Genomic DNA, 16,726 nt, shown 5'->3' with positions numbered 1-16,726 from the left:
TGGCAAACTCTGTGCTGGGGCGATGGCACATGTGTCCACAGAGAGGGCTCTGAGTGCCACCTCTGGCATGTGTGCCATAGGTTTGGCATCCATGGTGTATGATGAAAAAACACAGAAATCACATAGTATTTTAACATACTTTATTGCTGCTTGTTTTTCCTGTAATAGACTCAACCAAAGGTCCCTGCTGCACACCACCAGATTTTATGGGTGGGTAGCCTCAAAAATATGTGGCTCATTGCATGTCAAGCTTGCTTCCCTTCACCGTCACTTCGAGGTATACAAAATAATCTTGTGTTAGAGGTGGATAGCTGTTTGAGGAGTCCCCGCTTTGAGTTGTGCTTGTGGGCGAAGGGAAGGAAGTGTAACAGTGGAACAAAGTCACTCCTAATTTTGGGGGGAGAAATGATGATGCAGTTTTCTTGCATATAACATGAGCTATCCTAAGTCATGAGACTATGCCATAATCATTTCTACAGAATACAGCATGCAGGTGCTGAAAGGGGTCATGCTATGTCCTGACTGAATTGTTTCTTCCCTTCATCATTTGCCTCAACTGTAAGAAGTGTAGCACCTCCCCTGGTCTCCAAGAGTTTTCACAGTTGGACTTAATTTGGCTTAGTCCAAACATTCAAATGACTGTACATACTTTGAAAGGGGATGTTAAATCACTTCAGTCCCGCACACACACCCTTTTTACAGGAGGAGCAGAGATCAAATAAGGAAACTGAAAAATCTAAAATGAGGCAGAAATACATAATTTTAAAAAAGGAGCTTTGCTCCTCTGAACATTCAGTTTATGGCTTTCACTATGAGTGTACTCTATGAAATTTACTAAGACATATTTATGATCTTAATGGTTCATCCTCCTTTTTTGCCTTTCCTGGTGCTGCAATTGGCAGGTGTCTGAGAGCACAACCACACAGTTGCTATTTCAAAAGTGCTTGAACCAGAAGTATGAGATTCTTGCCCTGGTAGGGACAGATTGACTGTTTATGGGACAAAGCACTGAGCAGGGAAGTGGGTGACCCTTCTTGTTCTCCACATGCTGTATTGAGAGGGTTCTGGGAGTGACTCCTTCCAATGCCAGGGCAGCTCAGTAAACCCAGGAAACAGGAACCCACTGCGGAGAGCTGCAAGCACGCTCAAAAGCCGCCTGGAGCTGCTCAAGGCTCTCATCAATGCCATTGTTCACTAGTGAGAGGTCAAAGTAGTGGGCATATCTGCTCCTGATGGCCTCTGAATCCTTCTGAAGCTGTTGCAAAGTTTCTGTCTGCAGAGGAGAAAGAAGAGGGAAAACGTAGCATTAATGATGTGAAATGAGCAATCTGACCCCAAATTCTTGTTAACTCTATGAGGGCTTGGATAGATATGGAGAAAATTAGTGCTCAACTGCAGTCTTCCGATTCTATGATGCCACGTACAAGGAAAATCACATATATTTTTTAAATTGTGCAACCACTCTTCTTTTTACTCTGTGATTTAATTTAAAATTGAAACAATCACATAACATTTAAGGCAAAATTAATTGTGTATTCCTGGGTTGCGTCAAGAGTTTTCAAGACTAGTATTCACAAGAATTAAAACATCCAGCAAGTGCCAATTTTGAGACCCAAGAAACAGACATATTGGACAGATAAAGCCACATCAAACTGGTTATCCCAGAGCAAACTGTTAATAGTGTATATGTAAATACACAGATATATCTGTTGTGTTAACATGTACCGGGGAGCACATCTTACCTCATTGGCCTTGTCGGTGGGAGCAATAAACACGATGAAAGGAGAAAACTCAGCTGTGTGGATAATCTTCAGTGTCTATTAAAAAGGAGAGAAAGGTGTCACATACATGCAGATACTTTAAAGATAGAGGCATGGATGTATGTATTGTACTGGGTCAGTCCAGGATGCTACAGGCTTGAGTTACCTTATTGCAAGGGAACATAAACCTGCAATAGCTTTTTCTTTCACTTTGGTCCTTAAAGAAACAAGAGGCTCCCCCATCTAAAATGGGGCTACATTTCCTTTTGCTTCCTTAACTATGATATAATTATAACTTTATCACGAAAACTTTTATGAGCCAAAACTCTTTTTCTAAATATCCAACAGGGTTTATATTAACAAATTCTGTGCCTCGTGAACTAAAACAATGTATAAATGAGGCAAACGAAGAGAACACAAAAGACTAGGTGCAAAAGCGAATCCTTATTTGCCTCAAAGGAAATCATTTAGAGTTAGATGGATCTGCAGAGGAAAGTAGGAGAAATTCTACACTATAAAAGATCAGGCGCTTTTTGCGTGTTTGGTTTTCAGCACAAGATTGTGGGAAGCATGCCTTGGTCAGAAGACTTTCCTGATGACTTCAGTAAAGTAGTTTTTGCTGCTCAGCAATCAAGTCAAACAATCCACAAATGGCTACCACAACACTGCTCAGAAGCTGTCATCCTACCAAAGTTAGGCAGTCACACTAATCTTGCTCTGAATAATGTGAATGTTCATGACAGCACTCAGAAAAAGATGGAATAAGAACGGTCTTCATGAAAGGATGGCCAGGATAACATGACTGCTTTCTAAAAAGGACATTGCTGCTCAACTGAGAACTTCTTGGGCCTCAAGGGGAAATGTTATGTTTCCAAATTTCTAAATTATGTTTCTAAATGTTATGTCACTAAACTTGAACATAAGAACATTCTATAACCTTCAGGTGAGGTGAGAATGTGGTGGCGGCATGTTTTGCTGCCTTAGAAACTGGTTGGCTTGCCATCATTGACCAAATAAAAATTCTTTTGTGTATCAAAACATTTCTAGGAGAACACCAGACCCTTTCTTCAAGAACTGAAGCTGAATCGAAAGTAGACCATACAACATGACAACGATCCTAAACATTTCAAGCAAATCAACCAAAAAAAGGCTGCAAAGCAAGAAAATCCTTGTTTTAGAATTGCCTAGCCAAGTCAAGACCTAAATCCCATCAAAATGTGGCAGCACCTAAAGCAAGCTACTGTATTCATGGCAAGGAAGCCCTCAAATGTCACAGCTGAAACAGTTCAGTAAGGAGGAATAATCATGTTATCAGTTGACCATCACCTACGATTTGGACGTTAGATCAATATTTTTTAACATTTTAGGCTGTAAATACTTGACAGCCCTAGTATGTGCTCAAACTTTTCTTGCTACCATGCTGCACTGCTGAGTTCCCTAAGCCAGTTTCCTAAGTTATTTGGGGGGAATTTTCTCTCAAGTACCTTTCTTTGCTACAGGTTGAGTATCCTTAATCCAAGACACTGAAAAACAATGTTTGGGAGCTGGGATTTTTTTAGATTTGGAACATAAATAGCATAGTACATAGTGTAATTTGTGAGGCTGGAGAGACGTGATCCATGAAATGGTGAGAATCCAAATATAATGCTTGATGCAAATCCAGGTCTCCTGCAATTTAACAGATCCTAATGTCTCCCCAGTCTCACAAATACAATAGGTACTACACTACTTGCAAAGAGAAGATGCCAGCCACAGATTCTGGCGAAATGTCAGGAATAAACCCGTCTAGAACATGGCCACATAGCCCAAAATACCCACAAAAAATATGGATGCCAGCCATGACATCTTTGTTCTTGTTCATCTGCCTGCTTCTCAACTTTTGTGTTCCTTTCTAGTTACCTCCCACTTTCCCACCTCTAGTTCCTAAGCATTCATTCTTTCTCTGCTGTACATAATTCCTGTAAGTATAAAGATGTTCCCAGATATTGCACCCAGAAGTAGGGAAGACAACTGTGGCTCCCTCTCCTTACCTGTGGTTCAATGTCCAAAATAGCAATCTTGTCCTGTTCATGAATCTTGTGCACAGTCTCAAACTTGGTGCCAAACATGTTGCCCTGGTAGCTCCCAAACTCCAGGAATTCATTGGCAGCAATATCTTTAGTCATCTCCTCTGTGGAAACAAAGTGGTAATCTTTCCCATCCACCTCATTCTTCTTCTGAGGTCGAGTGGTGTCTACAGAAGAAAAAGACAGGGGTGAGAGGGAGCTTGGGTACTACAGGCTGGAGGCAACCCAACACACACTACCAGTAAACCTGGAGGAAAGGGACAATTTAAAGCATGTTTCCCCAGTCTTTAGTCACTCCACGGTTCCTACATAGAGTTGGAAGAGTCCTCAAGGGCCATCCAGTCCAACTCCACTCTGCCATGCAGGAACTCTCAGTCAAAGCATATCCGACAGATGGCCATCCAGCCTCTGTTTAAAGACCTCCAAAGAAGGAGACTCCACTACACTCCAAGGAAGGAGTGTCTTCCACAGTCGAACAGCCCTTACTGTCAGGGGTTTCCTCCTAATGTTGAGGTGGAATCTCTTTTCCTGGAGCTTGCATCCATTGCTCCGGGTCCTGTTCTCTGGAGAAGCAGAAAACAAACTTGCTCCCTCCTCAATATGCCACCCTTTCAAATATTTAAACAGGGCTATCATATCACCCCTTAACCTTCTCTTCTCAAGGCTGAACATCCCCAGCTCCCTAGGTTGTTCCCCATAGGGCATGGTTTCCAGACCCTTCGCTGTTTTAGTCGCCCTCCTTAGGGCACACTCCAGCTTCCCAACATCCTTTTTGAATGACATGGGGTTTTTTAAAACAGTGACACAGCTTTAACAACACAGATGATGATCGCTGAAATTTGGTATCAAAATATTGCTTATCAAATAGAAGAAAGACTATAACTAAAATTTTACACTTTGTGGGGGACCTTAGCCTTATGAATGACATTGGACTTCCCATTGTGCAACAGCCTCTGCAAGCAAGGCCAATGCGAAGGTGTGACTGGAACAGTAATGCATCAACATCTGATTTCTTACACATAATGTACTTTGCATACTTTAAACTTCCCAAATCTTTGACCATATTTGAAAACCTTAGGAAAATATAGGAAAATACAGGTGCAATGTATGAAAGCATCATACCAGTTTATCTGTTGTTTACAGGGGCATATACAGTCTGACCATGCCATATGCAGTCTTGCCACCCGCGGCTTGAGCTCACATGGACAGCAAGCCCCGGCGGACAAAATGGTGCAGGAGTTAACTAAGGAATTAATAACTTGGTAGGTTTATTATGGAGTTATTCCTAAACTCTGACATGGACCATACAAACCACAGCAGCGAGACCAGTGAAGGTTTCAGCAGAATTCTTCCCCAGTCAGGGAATGCTAAGAGAAAGAGTCTGAGAAAGCAACTTCTTGAGGCAGGACAGAGGATCAAAGCCCCAAAAGAGGAGCTGCCATAGAAAACTTGGTTTCTGGGTACACTTACATGGAATAGGATAGCCAAACTTCTCTGGGTTTTTGCTGAGCAAGGCATTCTTAATGTGGCTTCGGCCAACACCACTGGCCCCTGGTCCAATACAAACAAGTAAAACAACAAAGATCAATAATTGGAAAAACAAACCAAAGCCATGTTCTCTCTTTCCCAAAGAAGCTCAATTTATGGTTGGTCTTTAGTCGCAGGAGAAATAATCCTGGGTTCCAGACCCCATTCCACCTTCCTTCTGGGGTTGGAGAGAAAGTTCACATTTGTGAATGCTTTGAGTAAAAAGGTCTCCAAAAACTCAAACTCTGGCTGTAATCGCTCTAATATTCTAGTGGCCCACCTACAGGGAATTTTTTATGTACAATGGAGTTTTGTGGGCTGTATCTGGCCCCTGAACCTCATTTTTGTGCCTCTGAAGCCCACCCAATGCATCAAAGCATGTAAAAATACCCCATCTCACCCCCACAAGCAACCCAGAATCATGTGTTACTCCAAATACCTATTTTCCTTTCAAAGTTGTGACAGAAAGTGATGCAATTCCACTTCCTGTCAACATTTTGAGAAGGCTTATAGAGAAAATTGGAGGTATTAGGGCTTGGTGTGCAGCCTTTGAGGGGGGACACTGGAGAAAATTGGCCCTTGGCACCCACAGTGTTTTCCCATTCCTGTTTTAAAGTGACTTTCCCCATCTACAGCTAGAAGTACCGTATTAATGGACCATTTCCCCTTCATTTTCATGCATAAAGTTACCCACACCCAGTGATGGAGGACCAATGGGACATGTGCCAGAGGTGGCACTCAGAGCCCTCTCTGTGGGCACATGTGCCGTTGCCCCAGCACAGAGTTTACTACTAGAAAGCCAGAGGGACATGGCACTTTGCAATAAACAAGTGGATTTTGGGTTACAGTTTGGGCACTCGGCCTCTAAAATGCTCACCATCACTGCCACACCCATCCTTCCAGACTGCCACCTCCTACTAAAAACCCTTGCCCAACAAATTAATTTCACAAGAGGATCAGCATGTAGAGAGATCTTGTAGCACCTTTGAAACTAACTGAAAGAAACAAGTTGGCAGCATGAGCTTTTGTAGACTACAGTCTACTTCCTCAGATGCATACTGATTCTACAGACTAACATGGCTATGTCTTTGAATTCTACTACAAGAGGATCAGGTAGCAGTCCTTTGTATGACTGGGTAGATTTGAAGCTAAACCTATTTCTGAAGTGTGACACTTCAGGCTGTTCAGCTGCTCCAAAATAATCTAGGATTGGACATACAACTCTCTAGGAGAAGCACAAGCCCAGCTTGCTCTGTGGCATTCTGGAGAGAACTTTGTTTGGAATGCCTGGTTAGTCTTACTATAGTCTGGTTTGATTTTTGGTTCCTGTTGGCTGGACAGGAGCTTCTGATGGGTAACTTACAGCCTTCTAGAGATTGGACTGTAGTAAGCACAGCTAATGGTGGAGGATGTCTGAAAGTGTATTCCCAACATCTGCAGTGCCACATGCTGTACGCCCTGCCTGCTGCACTGGAAGTATATTTTAAGTGAATATGTATCTTTTAATTAACATCTGTCTCTGATGTTTTATTATCTCTTCATTAGCAAATCAAAATTGAATGTTTACAAACTGCGTTAAGCAACAAATCAGGTACCTATAAGCACCAGGGTTTTCCGTTTGAAGGCTGGCAGCCTCATTACCTCTTCGTAAGACACCACATCCAGCTGGTCAAAAACTGAAATGAGAATTAGAGAGGGGGAAATTAAACGGGTTGAGGAGGTCCTCCAAACCTTGCACGTCGCCACACATATAAGTTCTATAAGACTTGGGAAGATTCTTTGAAATAATAATAATAATAATAATAATAATAATAATAATAATTTTTATTTATATACCAATTTTCCACAGATCAAAGCGGTGTACAGACAATTAAAACCATACAATTACAGAACTCTAAGCACAATCATTCGCCTTCAAGGGTAAGCAGGGAATTGATGGCAACAAGCCTTCATTCTTCAGGGGGGAAGGCTTGACAAAAAATAAGAGTTTTAAGTCTCTTTTTGAATGTTTCTAGGGGGGTTGTCAGATGGAGCTCCTCAGGTAGATCATTCCACATCTGTGGGGCCACCACTGAAAAAGCCATCTGGGATGTGGCAACATATTTGGAAGGTGGAATTACCAGTAAGTTCTTCCCAGATGTTCTGAGTGTGCGGGGAGGATCATATGGGGAGATGCGGTCCCTCAAGTAACTCGGGCCCAAGCCATGTAGGGCTTTATAGGTAGTGACCAACACCTTGTATTGCGCTCGGAAGCGAATGGGCAGCCAGTGAAATGGGGCCGGGGGGCAGGGGAGAGAAGGGATAACATACTGTATGGAGCTGTGTAGAATTCATTCAGTCACACAATTTTTTCCTGCTGCAGAATTTGAAGTCCAGCAGTATCTGGAGGCCCACATATTTCCAATTGTACTCAAAAGAATCAGACCAAAGGCCTGTATAGCCCAGCATTGTATTCTTACAGTAGACAACCATATCTCCTAAGAGAAATCCCACTATAGTAGGAAATGAGCATCCTCCATCCTTCCCCTCAGCTTCTCAGCAACTGGTATTACTGGAGGAAATAGATGCAGCCATCATGTCTAGTAGTTATTGACAACCTTCTCCCCCTTGAAGTTGTCCAGCCCCCTTTAAAGTATGCTGCAGTGCAACGTATGTATTTTGAAAACTGTACTTTATGCAATACCATTTATGGCGTGCAAAAGAAGCCCTCCTGAAACCCGAGTAGACATATGTGTTATAGGAACAGGGAGGAATTGCCTTTCAAGGGAGGCTAGAAAGCCTTTGCTCCTTGTCTTTCAGATGGCAAAAGATTTTTTGTTTTATCCACGCAGCCTTTTGGCAATGAATATGTTTCTAAACAAAATGAACGATCCCTTAGAGCAAATGTAATGAAGCAAACCCATCTACAGAGTGACCATAAGGCCTACAAGGAGGCTGTGGGAATATCTGCTTCTACATATATGTACATTTTGCCCTCTCAAGGCCCTATTTGCGCATAACAGTAGCAGCCGGGTTAAGCATTCTAAATATGATGTAACAGCACAGAGGCACGCAATGCAGCATGATATCTATATGAAGCACTTTGCAGTGCCACTCTGTCCTAAACCACTATGGAAAAGAATACAGATTGTAATGATGGGGTAAAAAAAAGGCCCCTACAGACCAATGTCTTCTTGGTCCTTTAATAATAATTAATAATTAATAATTTGTTTTATTTATATACCGCTATTCCAAAGATCATAGCGGTGAACAGCAAGTAAGCTAATTAGCAAGTAAGCTAATTTGCCCCAAACAGTCTGGGTACTCATTTTAGCGACCTCAGAAGGATGCAAGCCTGAGTCGAGCTTGGGCCCTTTTGCTGGTCTTGAACTCGCAACCTTGTGGTTTCGAGTGAATGGCTGCAGTACAGGCATTTAACCACTGCGCCACCAGGGCTCCCATCAAACTTTGCCTGAAACCCTCTGGATGTGCTGAACTGTAACTTTCATCATCAAGTCAGCATGGAGAACAGAGAAGGCTATGCTAAAAGGACAAGTCATCTCCCATGGATATTTGTTGCATGCATAGTGCAGCTTTCAGGGAGTTGCACTGTAAGGTGCCCATTATGCATGAATTGCTCCTCAGCATACAAAAGGAACTGGCATCTGGCAGTCTCTTGCCAAATCCAAATCTTATCAGTATATTATAGAGTTCACAGCTGCTTACAATGAAGCAAGAAGGATTATTGTGGGAGTTGTCCTCTGCAACCTAAAAATGACTCCTTGGGAAAGCCAGGCTGTATGGAAAACAGAAAGTACATATGTGCAATGCAGCCCAGCTGCTTTCTATACAGCCCGGTTTCCCCTGTGATTTAGTTATCCCTGTGATCCTAATGAAAAAGGAGAGGTGCTCACTTGAGCTATGTTTTGCCAAGTACTTGTCTTTGCATTTCTTCTTTTTTCCAAAAGGACTACAGCTTTGGGCTTGAGTGGGGTTCCCCTGCGTCATGCTTGCAACGCGCCTGCAGGAAAAGAAAAGAAAATACATTGTAATGGAAGAAAGTACATGTCAGGTGAAGCTGGTATTTACCATATCTATCAAGTCAAGTAAAGATATACAAATGAGAACTAAAGTTAGAATCGTATAAGACATAGTATTCCCATCACTATGTAGGGATGTGAGAGCTGGACAGTGAAAAAAGCAGATAAAAAGAAAATAAACTCATTTGAGATGTGGTGCTGAGGATGCCGTGGACAGCAAAAAAGACAAACAAATAGATCCGAGAACAAATCAAGCCAGAAATATCCCTAGAAGCCAAAATAATCAAATGAGGCTGTCATACTTTGGCCACATCATGAAAAGGCATGGCTCATTAGAAAAGATGATAATGCTGGGAAAGATTGAGGGCGGCAGACTCATTCTTATTTTGAAGAGTCAACTGCTGATCCAAAACGTGCTCCCAAATAAATAAAGCCCAGCACATTTTGTAGCTGGGCACACCATTTCAAATTGTCAGAAGGATGTGCATTTTTCCATTAAAGAAAAATCCCTAATTTAGCACTTTTGTAGGAAAGCTAATAAAGAAAGAAGTCTTTCTCAACCAGGCTAATTTTCCACACTGAGGGAAGTTTTACCTGTGAAGGAACATTATACCACACAAGCACTCACTTGCAGTTTGAAGGAGCACAGCCCAGATATAGGTTAGGAAAGGGCTTGGAAAGGTTACCTTTTGGACTACAACCACGGTCACTGGTTGAAGGCTGGGGAATCCTGGGATCTAGGCTAAAAAGCAGCTTTTCCTAAGAGTGGGCATTCATTTCGAAGGGTTCTTGCTTGTGACATACTACCTAGAGCTAAGCTAAATAGTATTATGAAATCCAGAATTTTGTTGATACAACATGCTAGTATATGTACATTTTGCCCTCTCAAAGTCAAAATGTGTACAAGCAGTTGTGCTTTTTTTAGAGAGTGTACACACAGTCTCCAGTGTAGCCAAGCATTCCAGAAGCACCAAAACAGTCCTCTCTCTTTGGGTGACTGTGTATACCCTGCATTTAAGCTGCTTTTCCAATCAATGACAACAGGATTTACTCAGACTTGCACATTAAGCCATTATTTACCTTCCAACGGGTAATCAAAAAATGAAGCATTCTACATTCTAAATGTGTAGAAGAGGAGGGCAGCATGCAAGTAATGTAACCATGACCTCAAGGGCCATACCACTCTTGAAGTTCCAGGGAAGGGATGAGTCCAGCAGATTCATTGGAGGAGCTTTCCACCCGGCCTTGCCACCAGTTACTGTCATCCTTGTTGATGATTTCAATGACATCTCCTGTCTGAAACTTCAGTCCAGCTTCTTTGCAAGGTATCAGGTTGTCCTTTTGTGGGTCGTAATCAAACTGGGCTCTCATGAACATCTGCAGGAAGAGAGGGGTCAAGATTGGCCTAGGCAGCAAATTTCAGTTTGCAAAAGGTTGCATAGCTCAGAGGGGAGGCGGATTGGGCTACATGGAATGAAAGATTGAGGGTTTACATCAAACTATGAAGGAAATGGTAGAGACTTTCATGAAACCCACAGATTTCTCCCTGATGCCTCCCTTCTCCAGATTAAGACAAGTCATGCCCCCAACCTCTTCAAAAGACAGCCAAGGCAAAGCCCAATAGTCATGATTCTACATACTCCTCCAAGAACTCAGCCCCAAAGGATTCCAGTGTGCCTCAGTTCTCAGTTCAGGGGCCAGACCTTTGGTCTCAGGCCTGGTCCTAAAGAAAGGGGTTATTAGAGGGGCTGACCCAGTTCCTGCCTTCAGGGCCAGCATCCTCAAACTGTGCAGAGAGAGAAGTCCATCTGGGTGCACAGACTTGAATATAACGAAATCACCACAATCACTCCTTGGGGACAATGTGCCTCGATCCATGCAAAGGATAATTCCTTTTACATTATAAACCCACTGGTGCAAAGAGCCAGAGAGATCAGACTTTTGCATGGGGACTTGGGAGATAACATATAACTCACTGGGTGACCTTACACCAGTCACTCTCTCTTACCCTGACCTTGCTGTCACCAAGTAATGTCTGACTTATGGTGACCCGAAGGTGATTTCTTCAGAGGGGATTTGCCACTGCCTTCCTCTGAGGCTGAGAGAATGTGACTTGCCCAAGGTCACCCAGTGGGTTTCCATGCCCCAGCAGTGATGCCTGTATCCAGAGTTGTAGTCCAATATTCAAACCACTTCACCATGCTGGCTCTCTACTCTGACCTACCCCACAAGGTAGTTGTGAAGACAGGATTGCCAAGTGTCCCTTAATTATAATAATAGGATTTATTTATATACCGCCCAATTTATTATAAGAATGTCCTCTATTAGATGGTTGGGATTAAGCTTGTTCTTTTGTCTAGACTGAATAAGATGACAAAAACCCCCTTTCCTTTGGTATTTAGATAGAACGCAAATTTTTTTATAGGGACTTCCTCAATGTCAACCATGCAAGTCATAAATTTCAACTGTCCCTTGCTGCTGTTTTGAAAACCTGGCAACACTATGTGAACGCTATGTGAAGATAAGAACCATATCTGCCACCTTTTACCCACTGGAGGAAAAAAACCTCATGTCAAAGGAAATATTAAACAAAAATAGAAAACTGCCTTATACCAGATCTGATTATTTGTTTATCTGGCCCCATATTGTCTGCTCTGATGGTCAGCCAGGGCCTCAGACTGAGAAGCAACTCTCCTACTTGCCCATGATCTTATCCTTTAAAAAAGAAAATGGTGAGCCTGATATCTTCTATCACTGATGCAGAGCCCCTTTCCTGTTTCTTGCAGTACTTAATGCAAGAAACGTCAAGCCATGTGAGTCCGGACAGATATTCTTTGCCATATGAGCACACTCCTCTCCTTTATAACCATCACATATACATTACACACACACAAATCAGCTGTTGATTCAGCCTTTTCCCCTCCATCCTGATCTTGTGCATCTCTGGTAGGTTTAGATTTCCAACAGGTTTCTTTTCTCTGTGCATCTTAAAAGCTGCAGGCCAAAAGGATATAAAAGCAAGGAGACCGTGCTCATCACACAATTGCCCAGCGATATTAGAAAAAGCTTTCCACATTCCAGATTTCTGCTTGTTACCCAATAGCCAAAAGGCAAAATTAGCTTTGCCCTCCACATCTCAAGAACGGGTGTGTGAGAAACATTCTCTGTGGGTGTGTATGGGAAGAAACATCTTGCGAAAACTCAAAAAGCCAGTGGCCTCACAGGATCCAGTTTTGGTTAAAGGGTGGAGTTTACTGGTCTGGATACTAACTGGATCATCCCCAGGTGGAGATGCAGAATGATAAAAGTAATTCAAAAATCACTTGCATCTCTATCTGTGTCTGCTACAACCTTGGAAAAGTTAATGTTTGGACTACAACTAGCAGAATCCCTCAGCTTCATGTTGTAGTACACCAAGTAACCTTTTCCAAGCTATGAAGTGAAACAGCATTCACAGCAGCGGTGGCTAAGATGTAGAGCAGTCTTCCAAGTGAGCAGCACTTGTTTACAGCACTTCCAGAGAGGCTACAGGGTGATTTCCATTCCAACAAACTTCTGCAGGATTTCATTCTTAGTGTGCTTTTATGCAATTGCTATCTTTTAGTCTTTTTTATTGTTTGCATTGACTTGGGCTTGTTATTTTCAGATTAGAAGTGGAACCTGCAACAAGATGTTGCTGTATGGAACACACCACTTCAGTGATGTCCCCTTCCCAAAATTCAGTCCTTTTTCTGACAGTTTCCCAGGGGTTTTCTCCCAGATGACAGCCAGCATTTCAGGCCCACAACATTATTCAAGTTTTCCCCCTAAAGGTTTTAAATATGTATTTCTATAAGCCTTGGAGTTCCTGTGAGCATGCCATTGCCTCCCTCTTGACTACATATGTGTGGCATCTTTCTGACTACTGGCATTCAGAGAATATGGCTTGCCACTAGTATACTAAAATATACATCGTTATTCCGCTTGTAAGCCTATATACATAGGAGGATACAATCTGTATTACTATCATTATGTAGAGAGATGTTGTACCACCTTTGAGACTAACTGAAATAAAGAAGTTGGCAGCATGAGCTTTCATAGTCTTAAATACTTCTTCAGATGCATATGGGAAGTAGACTTAAGTCTACGAAAGCTCGTGCTGCCAACATCTTTGTTTCAGTTAGCCTCAAAGGTGCTGCAAGATCTCTTTACATACTGATTCTACAGATTAACATGGCTATATCTTTGAACTCTATCTTTATTACTATCATAAACTGAATATTAATGATAATGCATATTAATAATACACTAAAGCATGCAGATGCACCTCATTTTCACACATTGCACAATACAGCTTACAAAATGGATTCTTTTAGCACTGGATTTATGATTTTTCAAAGCAAAGGATACCATAACTACATACTATAGGTTCAGACATCTATGTTCTTGCAACGGCAGCAAGCGCAGCCCTACCACTAGGAGTGGACCACGTCTGAGAAGCACATGCTCAAACCCCTTCCCTCCCGCCCATAATCCCATGAAGCATGAGCTAGCAACAATAGGAATATGAAAAAGCAATATGTGTGTCTGCCAGACAACTCTACCTCAGCAGGACCCTTCCTTGTGATTAGAAACATCCAAACACACTGAGAGACACTATAAGCCTCTCCCTACTTGCTTTGATCAGTAATAGGCAAAATTAAATGGCTATCTTCATTATTATACATTATGTGAAAATAAGCTGATATTCAACCACTTTATATATTAGCTGCAGAATGCCTCTTTCTTTGGTGCAGAATGTCAGCTCAAAAGTGCAGAATTTAGATTTTTATTTTTAAAAAGTGCACATAAAAGCCATTCTCCCACAGACTGGGGCTGTTCTAAAGGTGGAGGCCCCCACCTACCTGAAGGGCAGGGATGCGATTCTGTTGGTTTGGAAGAATCTTTAGGGACACTGTTCCCTTGGTTTCTTTCTAGTGAATAAAAGGAAAGGAAGAGAATCAAGCCCTGGAATGACAAGCAACTCATGGCCAAATACAGAGTGAGGGGTTGGAAAGAATATTGTCCCCTCAGAATCCCACACCTGCTGCTGGGAGTTTCTGGGAACTGTAAACTAAAAAAATAATTTTGTTTCAAGACTCCACAGAATCAGCTTCAAACTCTTCTGGTTGAAGCCATCCAATCTGCAAAGATAGCTGAGATCCTGGGGTTGCTTCCAAAAATGCTGCAGAAGCAAAGAGCTGCAGGGTTTCCCCAAAAGCTGAAAAGATTGGCTTATGAACTCAACCTCAAGAAGGATCCCATGGCAGCCACTTTCCAAGACCATAACTAAGATTCTTTCACCCCCTTCAAAGGAGTAAATGGCTGAAGCAATTCTAGAGATACAAAGTTCTACTTGAGTCCATTCTGGTCTCCTTGAGTCCATGGAAGGGAAGATGACTGAAAACCAAAACAAATGTGACCCTAGCAAATCAAATCTGGATTTACCAATGTCCCCTCCTTCCTTTCATGCAGCTTTTGGAGGCTCTAATTTTAACTGGAACAGGTATTAAAACCTCTCATACAACCATCCCCATATTTCTTCCTCAACTAAAATAACTCCATTCCATAAAAGTTGGTATCTCACTCACACTCATTTATAGCTTAAAGAAAGGGAAATCTAATCACAGATTGCCTGCATCATGTTTTTTATTCTAAAGGATCCTGGCTTGGAATGATGAAACCTACCAGCAAAACAATGTAACCTTCCACCAGTTTGTCAGCAATGCATAACATTCCAGATACTGTTGGAATGCAACTGCCATCATCCTTCACCCGCACAATTAAATGGCAAGGGATGACGGGTGTTACAGTCCAACATCATCTTGGGTGGAAACGTATTTACCATTCCTCACATACAGAGTGAAATGATTCATGTTTAAATATACATTCCATCTAAAGCTTGAAGAATCCACCTTCTGGAATGCAAACCATAACAAATGCTAATTTATTCAAGCTCCCATTTTCTTGATCTTAGAAAAATATGTTAACCCCAGATTTCTGTTTACCCCAGGAAAGCTCAGATCCCTCCTCTTCTTGCCTCTGTACCTACCAGTATCTTCTGCAGCTGGTCTACTGAGTGGTTGGTGACACTCTTCCCATTGATTTCTAGGATCTCATCCCCAACATGAAGGGAGCCTGCCAGGTAGGAGAGACAAACTTGTGAGGCATGAAAAAAGGCAGACTATGTCTGCGCAGTGCCAACAATAGGGGCTGGCCCATTACTTATTACCCTCCTTTGCTCTATGTGCAGAAGCCAACTAGATTAGCAGTTGAACCTTAGAAGCAATGGAATAGACACCTGAAGAAAGGGAGGACAATACAGCTTCATCTTCCAAGACATACAAATGGTCTCAGGAGGAACTACTAGGGAGCTGCCAGACTCAGCATCTGCCAGAAGTAGCTGCCTCACTCTGTGAAATAGCAGTCTGCAGAACAACAGTTATGACCCTCTCTAACTCATTCTGTGACTTCAAGTACAACAGCTATACAGCTATTGCTTTCCAGCAGGGTCAGCTCTGTTCAACAAAGCACCCTCCTAGGCCTGGGCAGCGGATTTGCTGGTGGAAGCACTTTGATATTCAGCACTCCTTATATCCTGCAACAAGGGCAAGAAAATGCCTGCTTAAACTCTGTTTACCTTGCCTGTGAATCATTCCTCCGTGGAGGATCCTGCCCACCACGCAGCTCTTCTTTTCGTTCAGCTTCAGCGTGATGCCCTGGAACAGACAGCAAAGCCTGTGACAATTGGCACTGAGAGAAGGCTTGGAAAGGTTGCTTTTTGGACTACAGGTCCTATTGTTCCCCAGCCACCATTGCCAGTGGCTAGAAGATTCTGGGAAGAGTTGTTCAAAAAAGTAACCTTTTGAAGCTGTGAACTAAGACTGCAATATGGAGGCTTAGCTTATCTGCAAATAGCCCTCTTGCCCTCATAACAGCCCTGCTTGGCTCATCTATGAGAGCAGACTCCCTGCCAACTATCCCCTGGTCCCTCTCCATTTACATAATGTAACTCTCTTCTCTCTAGGTCAGGGTAAGCAAAATGGCATTTCTCGATACTCCTATTAGTCCTAGCTAGCATGGCCAGTGTTCAAGGATGAGAGGGGATCTGTGCCTAGCCTATTCTAGAGGTTGCCATGGGACATTCTTTCCATGGCTATTGGAGAATCAGGCATGGAGTCAAAAGAAACTGCTAGCCCAAGGCAAGGTGCTTCAGCAAAGCAATGGCCCTGGACTTCATCCAGCCAGACCTAAATTCTATTGTTGCCTAATGTGGGAAAAGAATTGCTCAGGCTGTCCATCCTCACATATTTCACTGCCTGAGGCAGGCACCTCA

General features: G+C 42.6%; 1 protein-coding gene across 1 annotated transcript in view; it reads right to left on the bottom strand.

Annotated features, from left to right (window-relative positions):
* Positions 1-125: 125 nt before the first annotated feature.
* The window catches only part of MPP1 (membrane palmitoylated protein 1), a 29,162-nt gene continuing 12,561 nt past the window's right edge, over positions 126-16,726 (bottom strand). Inside the window, exons 3-12 of the mRNA XM_042480357.1 lie at positions 16,031-16,109; positions 15,443-15,528; positions 14,256-14,324; positions 10,553-10,749; positions 9,247-9,353; positions 6,949-7,029; positions 5,297-5,377; positions 3,791-3,993; positions 1,743-1,817; positions 126-1,273 (exon numbers count right to left, since the gene is read on the bottom strand). Coding sequence (XP_042336291.1) covers positions 1,097-1,273; positions 1,743-1,817; positions 3,791-3,993; positions 5,297-5,377; positions 6,949-7,029; positions 9,247-9,353; positions 10,553-10,749; positions 14,256-14,324; positions 15,443-15,528; positions 16,031-16,109 — 1,155 coding nt within the window. The 3' untranslated portion in view covers positions 126-1,096. The remainder of the gene's footprint in view (positions 1,274-1,742; positions 1,818-3,790; positions 3,994-5,296; positions 5,378-6,948; positions 7,030-9,246; positions 9,354-10,552; positions 10,750-14,255; positions 14,325-15,442; positions 15,529-16,030; positions 16,110-16,726) is intronic.

This window comes from Sceloporus undulatus, chromosome 7 (assembly GCF_019175285.1).
Source record: "Sceloporus undulatus isolate JIND9_A2432 ecotype Alabama chromosome 7, SceUnd_v1.1, whole genome shotgun sequence".
In the NCBI taxonomy this organism is placed as follows: Eukaryota; Metazoa; Chordata; class Lepidosauria; order Squamata; family Phrynosomatidae; genus Sceloporus; species Sceloporus undulatus.
Note: the sequence above shows the minus strand (reverse complement) of the source record. Positions and strands in the feature narration are given on the sequence as shown.